This window comes from Bombus bifarius, unplaced genomic scaffold, assembly GCF_011952205.1.
Source record: "Bombus bifarius isolate JDL3187 unplaced genomic scaffold, Bbif_JDL3187 scf7180000008494, whole genome shotgun sequence".
In the NCBI taxonomy this organism is placed as follows: Eukaryota; Metazoa; Arthropoda; class Insecta; order Hymenoptera; family Apidae; genus Bombus; species Bombus bifarius.
This window is the reverse complement of record NW_022884684.1, coordinates 239,173-246,148: the sequence shown is the minus strand read 5'-3', so window position 1 is coordinate 246,148 and position 6,976 is coordinate 239,173. Positions and strand designations below refer to the sequence as shown.

Genomic DNA, 6,976 nt, shown 5'->3' with positions numbered 1-6,976 from the left:
GAATAATGTTGCCAACATAAAGCTATTATTTAAAACGCGGGAAACAAAGATAATCATGTGATAATGTTCGTTGCGCTAATGCATTCAAAATTTTCAATTCGATAAACGTCTCTTTTTTCAACGATAATACAATTTCTATAATTGTCACAAGTATTTGTGATATTATTCGTGAAGAAAATTCATTACGAACTATATAAAATATAACTGTAACATACTATCTTTTTCAAGTTGGTAATTAGTATCCGGTCTAGATATATAAACCTACTAAATTTGGCGGGAATTGTTCGCAATTTATCTAGGTAAAATTATGTTTTTATTCTCATACAGTTATAAATAATAACAGTTTCTATTATAATTACTATTATTAAACAACTCCAAATTTTTCTCCTTAATCTTTGTAAATTACTATAAGATTGTATAAAATAAGCGTTCTAAATATATTTTATAGAATATATAGTTTTATTCTCTTTTTCCGTGTAACTTATACATTTGTATAAAAAGAGTATATACAAATAAATAATTATTTTAAATCCATATTTTTATTACAAAATATTATTCCAACCATTCCATAATGTATTGGCACTTTGTAGGTGTAACATCACCAACATCACAACAATTTCTTCTCACCTGTATTTAAATATTTCTATATTATTAAGTCACAAAAAATATGTATGAAAAAGAAAAATAAAATAGCTTACCGGACAAATGCCGCAAGTAGATTTAATTAATCCAGGTGGACTTAATAAAGGTTCTACTGCTCTATATAAAGTGCTCCCATCGCCTGAAAGAGTACGTTCTACTTTTCCATCATAAACTAAGGTATTCAATATCATCTCCAAATCTTCAACTGATAACTTCACCTATAAATATTTGCATTTTTTTATAATGCCTACATATATAACTTGAAGAAAATTATAATGATCATTCAAACCTTGCTTATTCCTAGATCAGAGATAAATTTCCATACTTCTTTAGATGAAGCAAATGTAACATTTCTAGCCATGATTGGTCCACCTCTACAAGAGTTCATTTGTTCCCTTTTATTCTCTAGAAATCTATAACATTGTTGATTAAGAACATCAACAAATTCCGCTTCAAAATCTTGATCTTGGTACCATGCACCTCCAGTTACAGATGTGTCTGGCTCTAAATTGTATAACATATACACTTTTTTCTTACTTGCTGCTACAGACTTAACAGCTTTGATAAATTTTTTAATCTCTAAACTTTTTAAAATTTTATTTAATTGAGTGGGCATTAAATTAGATTTAAATCTTATATCACGAATCCAAATCCCTTTATTCCCCGCTTCTTCAATGATGGTATATACGATCTTTTCTTCATTATCAGCACCTTTAGCTATTTTTGCTTTAGATGGATCTTTCAAACGATATAACAAGGAACCACCTTGCTTAAATAGATCAAAATGACCCTGAGATAAAAGTTTATTTATAATTTGAGCTCTTTGAACAGGTTGCAACTCTGGCATTTCAGTACTTAAGTCTTTATCAGATATTCCTTTTGGTCTTGTTTGTGCTAATGCAAGAATTCTGAAAATTTAAAATACCATATTTAGATATTTTTTTCATATTTCATTTCTATAATAATAAAATATGAGGAGTCTATTATGTAATAACATAATTATTTATATTGTACATGAGTAATGATTATAACCTATTAACTATATACGTAGTAAATGTCATTAATTTTTAGTAAAACGAAATAAATCTTACTTTTGTTCAATTGTTTCGTATGAATTTATATCTGCATTGGTTGTATCGCGTTCCTTCGAAGTACTAGCTTCGATTTCCATTATACTTGTGTAATATTAAATATGCAGTTCACACGATTATCTTCAATATTTTCTAGGTTATAGTCACAGACTTCCACTAATTTGCCTGCAACCGCAACGATAAGATTTATTATATTAAAGCAAAAATTATTTAGAAAACATGGAAAATTCTTTACATGAATCGGATACTGAAGATTGCTTGACTATTGCTACTAAAAACTGGGATCGAATTATTAGTACTGCTAAAAAGGTACAATTTGTATACTAACATATAATTATGAAAAGGACAATACCAACATTTTCTATGAACTGTACTACGATTGGGGTTAGGTTATATTAAATATACTATTATTTTTTAAAGGTTGGTTACAGGGAAGGAGTAGAAGATGGGTCAAATTCTGTTTTTCAAAATGGTTTTGATAGTGGATATAAAGAAGGCTTTCAAACGGCTTTTATTCTAGGAAAGTTTAAAAGTTTATTAAATGCTATACCAAAGGATGTCGAGCATCCGCAAAATATAAAAGAAATTTTTGATAAAACTAGAAGAGGTGCGTGTCATATATGTATAACAGAACTTCATAATGGCAATACTACACAGAAGAGTTTTGATGAAATCATCAATGAACAAAGATCATATTCAGTGAAAGTTCTTCAAACATCGTATGAGTATTTTCAACCATATGTAAAGCAATTAAATATTAGCGAATCTGATATATTAAAGATACGAGATGTTCCAGATTTAGAAGGTAATTAATTTATAAATCAAAACAGTTTTTTGTATTTTTTTATTAGCATGTATATTTTTAAGCTTCAATCTTTGTAAATTACTATAAGATTGTATAAAATAAGCGTTCTAAATATATTTTATAGAATATATAGTTTTATTCTCTTTTTCCGTGTAACTTATACATTTGTATAAAAAGAGTATATACAAATAAATAATTATTTTAAATCCATATTTTTATTACAAAATATTATTCCAACCATTCCATAATGTATTGGCACTTTGTAGGTGTAACATCACCAACATCACAACAATTTCTTCTCACCTGTATTTAAATATTTCTATATTATTAAGTCACAAAAAATATGTATGAAAAAGAAAAATAAAATAGCTTACCGGACAAATGCCGCAAGTAGATTTAATTAATCCAGGTGGACTTAATAAAGGTTCTACTGCTCTATATAAAGTGCTCCCATCGCCTGAAAGAGTACGTTCTACTTTTCCATCATAAACTAAGGTATTCAATATCATCTCCAAATCTTCAACTGATAACTTCACCTATAAATATTTGCATTTTTTTATAATGCCTACATATATAACTTGAAGAAAATTATAATGATCATTCAAACCTTGCTTATTCCTAGATCAGAGATAAATTTCCATACTTCTTTAGATGAAGCAAATGTAACATTTCTAGCCATGATTGGTCCACCTCTACAAGAGTTCATTTGTTCCCTTTTATTCTCTAGAAATCTATAACATTGTTGATTAAGAACATCAACAAATTCCGCTTCAAAATCTTGATCTTGGTACCATGCACCTCCAGTTACAGATGTGTCTGGCTCTAAATTGTATAACATATACACTTTTTTCTTACTTGCTGCTACAGACTTAACAGCTTTGATAAATTTTTTAATCTCTAAACTTTTTAAAATTTTATTTAATTGAGTGGGCATTAAATTAGATTTAAATCTTATATCACGAATCCAAATCCCTTTATTCCCCGCTTCTTCAATGATGGTATATACGATCTTTTCTTCATTATCAGCACCTTTAGCTATTTTTGCTTTAGATGGATCTTTCAAACGATATAACAAGGAACCACCTTGCTTAAATAGATCAAAATGACCCTGAGATAAAAGTTTATTTATAATTTGAGCTCTTTGAACAGGTTGCAACTCTGGCATTTCAGTACTTAAGTCTTTATCAGATATTCCTTTTGGTCTTGTTTGTGCTAATGCAAGAATTCTGAAAATTTAAAATACCATATTTAGATATTTTTTTCATATTTCATTTCTATAATAATAAAATATGAGGAGTCTATTATGTAATAACATAATTATTTATATTGTACATGAGTAATGATTATAACCTATTAACTATATACGTAGTAAATGTCATTAATTTTTAGTAAAACGAAATAAATCTTACTTTTGTTCAATTGTTTCGTATGAATTTATATCTGCATTGGTTGTATCGCGTTCCTTCGAAGTACTAGCTTCGATTTCCATTATACTTGTGTAATATTAAATATGCAGTTCACACGATTATCTTCAATATTTTCTAGGTTATAGTCACAGACTTCCACTAATTTGCCTGCAACCGCAACGATAAGATTTATTATATTAAAGCAAAAATTATTTAGAAAACATGGAAAATTCTTTACATGAATCGGATACTGAAGATTGCTTGACTATTGCTACTAAAAACTGGGATCGAATTATTAGTACTGCTAAAAAGGTACAATTTGTATACTAACATATAATTATGAAAAGGACAATACCAACATTTTCTATGAACTGTACTACGATTGGGGTTAGGTTATATTAAATATACTATTATTTTTTAAAGGTTGGTTACAGGGAAGGAGTAGAAGATGGGTCAAATTCTGTTTTTCAAAATGGTTTTGATAGTGGATATAAAGAAGGCTTTCAAACGGCTTTTATTCTAGGAAAGTTTAAAAGTTTATTAAATGCTATACCAAAGGATGTCGAGCATCCGCAAAATATAAAAGAAATTTTTGATAAAACTAGAAGAGGTGCGTGTCATATATGTATAACAGAACTTCATAATGGCAATACTACACAGAAGAGTTTTGATGAAATCATCAATGAACAAAGATCATATTCAGTGAAAGTTCTTCAAACATCGTATGAGTATTTTCAACCATATGTAAAGCAATTAAATATTAGCGAATCTGATATATTAAAGATACGAGATGTTCCAGATTTAGAAGGTAATTAATTTATAAATCAAAACAGTTTTTTGTATTTTTTTATTAGCATGTATATTTTTAAGCTTCAAATGTAAATAAAGAATTTTAATTGCAGAATTTTTATAAATATAACCCTTCAGGAGATCCCTCCTTTTTCCGATACAAAACGCTCTCTTTAGATTTTTTGAAATCATCACTAGTAACTTTCATACGGCGTTCGCGTAAAGCCATTAAACCAGCTTCAGTACATATAGCCTATAAGATAAAAATATCGTTCAATGTATCATTTAATTCTTTTTCCATTCAAATACCATTATATAAATAATGCTTTACCTTTATGTCTGCACCTGAAAGATCATCTTTAGCCATAATTAATTCTGCTAAATTTACATCAGGTGCTAAAGTCATTCTGCTAGTATGAATGCTGAATATTCTTCTTTTTGTTTTTTCATCAGGCAATGGAAATTCTATTTTTCTATCAATACGGCCAGGTCTGATTAATGCTGGATCTAATGTTTCAATTCTATTTGTAGCCATAACAACTTTAACATCTCCGCGACTATCAAAACCTGAAAAATAAAAATACTTTGTTACTAAAATGTAAAACATAATTATAATAATACTGTATAATTGAAATTAAAATACTTTTCGTACCATCAAGTTGATTGAGGAGTTCTAACATAGTTCTTTGAATTTCGCGTTCTCCACCACTATTGCTATCATATCGTTTTGTGCCTACAGCATCTATTTCATCTATAAATACAATAGAAGGGGCATGCTCTTCTGCAACCCTAAATAACTCCCTAACAAGTTTGGGACCATCTCCTAAATATTTCTGTATAAGCTCAGAACCAACAACTCTCAAAAAGGTTGCAGAGGTTTGATTAGCAACAGCTTTTGCTAACAATGTTTTTCCAGTTCCTGGAGGACCATAAAGTATGACTCCTTTTGGAGGTTTAATACCCATTTCTTCATAATACTCTGGATGTGTTAAAGGTAATTCTACAGATTCCTTGATTTCTTGAATTTGTGTATCAAGACCTAAATAATGAAATATGTTTGTGAATTAGTAATGTTATATAAAAATTTGTAATAGTAATGCAAATATTTCATACCACCAATATCTGCATAAGTTTCTTGTGGAGCTTTCTCTAGTTTCATTACTGTAACCATAGGATCTGTATCATCACCTAAAACTCCAACAACAGCATGAACTTTATGATTTAATAGAACAGAACATCCAGGTTCTAATTGATCCTTATCCACAAATGATAAAATTGATACATAATGCTCAGAGCCAACAGATGTAGAAACTATTGCATGATTATCATCAATAATTTCTTCTAATGTTCCAACAGACATTGGAGTTCCACGTAAGTCATCGACTTTAGATCTTTCTTCTTCATTCTTTTCTTCTTGTGGCTTTAGTCTTTCTTGATTTCGAATAAATTCTTCTTCCATTAACAAGTAATCTTTTATACGTTCTAACTTCAGAAGCTTTAGTCTACAACGTGTATGAGGTGTAACTTGTGGTAATTTTAAAGCAGCATCTGGTCCTTTTGTACGCCGCTTCTTTTTGCCTACTCTTGTTGGGATAGGTGGTTCATATTTCTTTTTCTTATCCTTATCATCCTTCTTATCACTTCCTGTACCACTGGTACCAGATTGATTCTGTCCCTGATATAATAAATATTACCTTTCAAAATAATTTCAACTTCATAATACATAATATTTTTAATATAATTTCGAAAGAATGTTGCGTATGAATAAAAAAACACAGTTGGCAATGAATACGAAACTTTCAGTTTGAATAATATGAAATTTATCAGAAAACGTGTTATAATTAGTATAACCTAAGATGTCAAACATAACATAATATACTTATTTAAAAAGAAAGTAATAAATTTTATAATTAATTGGATATAGACGTTAAATATTTTACTATAAATTATTCTAGAATAGTTCGAGTTCCTTAATTTACAAATAATTAAGAAGGCTTTAGAAATTACCATTTTTGCTTCACTGTTTGGTCACGAATCGAAACGGCGAAGTCATTCGCCTTTATATGAGCAGAATCGATTACGATTTCGATATCTTTCTTCGTAATATATCGAAATAATTCGATACATCGAAAAAGTATTAATACAAAAATGTTATATGTTTAAAAAAAAATATGATATAAAAATTAATAATATAAATATTTTGATTGTGTATGACGAATTGAACAATTAAAAGTTTTTAAAAG

The 6,976-nt window shown here is 28.6% G+C and overlaps 5 protein-coding genes across 5 annotated transcripts; 2 read left to right on the top strand and 3 right to left on the bottom strand.

Moving 5' to 3' along the window:
- Positions 1-507: 507 nt before the first annotated feature.
- Positions 508-2,057, bottom strand: LOC117213092 (probable DNA-directed RNA polymerase III subunit RPC6). Its single transcript, XM_033458390.1, has 5 exons — positions 1,969-2,057; positions 1,734-1,898; positions 932-1,550; positions 699-860; positions 508-627 (listed from the first exon to the last, which is right to left on the bottom strand). Exons 2-5 carry the CDS (start codon positions 1,811-1,813, stop codon positions 553-555), a joined length of 936 nt encoding a protein of 311 aa, XP_033314281.1. The 5' UTR covers positions 1,814-1,898; positions 1,969-2,057; the 3' UTR covers positions 508-552.
- Positions 1,905-2,600, top strand: LOC117213093. Its single transcript, XM_033458391.1, has 2 exons — positions 1,905-2,042; positions 2,154-2,600. The coding sequence occupies exons 1-2, from the start codon at positions 1,953-1,955 to the stop codon at positions 2,544-2,546; spliced, it is 483 nt and encodes a 160-aa protein (XP_033314282.1). The 5' UTR covers positions 1,905-1,952; the 3' UTR covers positions 2,547-2,600.
- A 121-nt stretch (positions 2,601-2,721) lies between these two features.
- LOC117213078 (probable DNA-directed RNA polymerase III subunit RPC6) lies at positions 2,722-4,271 on the bottom strand. Its single transcript, XM_033458364.1, has 5 exons — positions 4,183-4,271; positions 3,948-4,112; positions 3,146-3,764; positions 2,913-3,074; positions 2,722-2,841 (listed from the first exon to the last, which is right to left on the bottom strand). The coding sequence occupies exons 2-5, from the start codon at positions 4,025-4,027 to the stop codon at positions 2,767-2,769; spliced, it is 936 nt and encodes a 311-aa protein (XP_033314255.1). The 5' UTR covers positions 4,028-4,112; positions 4,183-4,271; the 3' UTR covers positions 2,722-2,766.
- LOC117213079 lies at positions 4,119-4,848 on the top strand. Its single transcript, XM_033458366.1, has 2 exons — positions 4,119-4,256; positions 4,368-4,848. The coding sequence occupies exons 1-2, from the start codon at positions 4,167-4,169 to the stop codon at positions 4,758-4,760; spliced, it is 483 nt and encodes a 160-aa protein (XP_033314257.1). The 5' UTR covers positions 4,119-4,166; the 3' UTR covers positions 4,761-4,848.
- On the bottom strand, positions 4,457-6,846 carry LOC117213077 (26S proteasome regulatory subunit 4). The gene is made up of 5 exons (XM_033458363.1): positions 6,741-6,846; positions 5,847-6,408; positions 5,386-5,772; positions 5,065-5,300; positions 4,457-4,986 (listed from the first exon to the last, which is right to left on the bottom strand). The coding sequence occupies exons 1-5, from the start codon at positions 6,741-6,743 to the stop codon at positions 4,852-4,854; spliced, it is 1,323 nt and encodes a 440-aa protein (XP_033314254.1). The 5' UTR covers positions 6,744-6,846; the 3' UTR covers positions 4,457-4,851.
- Positions 6,847-6,976: the final 130 nt, after the last annotated feature.

Bases quoted from the DNA above. Each gene is read 5' to 3' on its own strand.
- LOC117213093 (XM_033458391.1), top strand. From the start codon at position 1,953: ATGGAAAATTCTTTACATGAATCGGATACTGAAGATTGCTTGACTATT. The intron at 2,043-2,153 runs GTACAATTTGTA...TATTTTTTAAAG, and splicing joins TTATTAGTACTGCTAAAAAG to GTTGGTTACAGGGAAGGAGT.
- LOC117213092 (XM_033458390.1), bottom strand. From the start codon at position 1,813: ATGGAAATCGAAGCTAGTACTTCGAAGGAACGCGATACAACCAATGCA. The intron at 861-931 runs GTTTGAATGATC...AAATATTTATAG, and splicing joins CTGATCTAGGAATAAGCAAG to GTGAAGTTATCAGTTGAAGA. The intron at 628-698 runs GTAAGCTATTTT...ATTTAAATACAG, and splicing joins CTACTTGCGGCATTTGTCCG to GTGAGAAGAAATTGTTGTGA.
- LOC117213079 (XM_033458366.1), top strand. From the start codon at position 4,167: ATGGAAAATTCTTTACATGAATCGGATACTGAAGATTGCTTGACTATT. The intron at 4,257-4,367 runs GTACAATTTGTA...TATTTTTTAAAG, and splicing joins TTATTAGTACTGCTAAAAAG to GTTGGTTACAGGGAAGGAGT.
- LOC117213077 (XM_033458363.1), bottom strand. The intron at 5,301-5,385 runs GTACGAAAAGTA...TTTATTTTTCAG, and splicing joins ACTCCTCAATCAACTTGATG to GTTTTGATAGTCGCGGAGAT. The intron at 4,987-5,064 runs GTAAAGCATTAT...TTTATCTTATAG, and splicing joins TTTCAGGTGCAGACATAAAG to GCTATATGTACTGAAGCTGG.
- LOC117213078 (XM_033458364.1), bottom strand. From the start codon at position 4,027: ATGGAAATCGAAGCTAGTACTTCGAAGGAACGCGATACAACCAATGCA. The intron at 3,765-3,947 runs GTAAGATTTATT...TTAAATTTTCAG, and splicing joins TACGAAACAATTGAACAAAA to AATTCTTGCATTAGCACAAA. The intron at 2,842-2,912 runs GTAAGCTATTTT...ATTTAAATACAG, and splicing joins CTACTTGCGGCATTTGTCCG to GTGAGAAGAAATTGTTGTGA.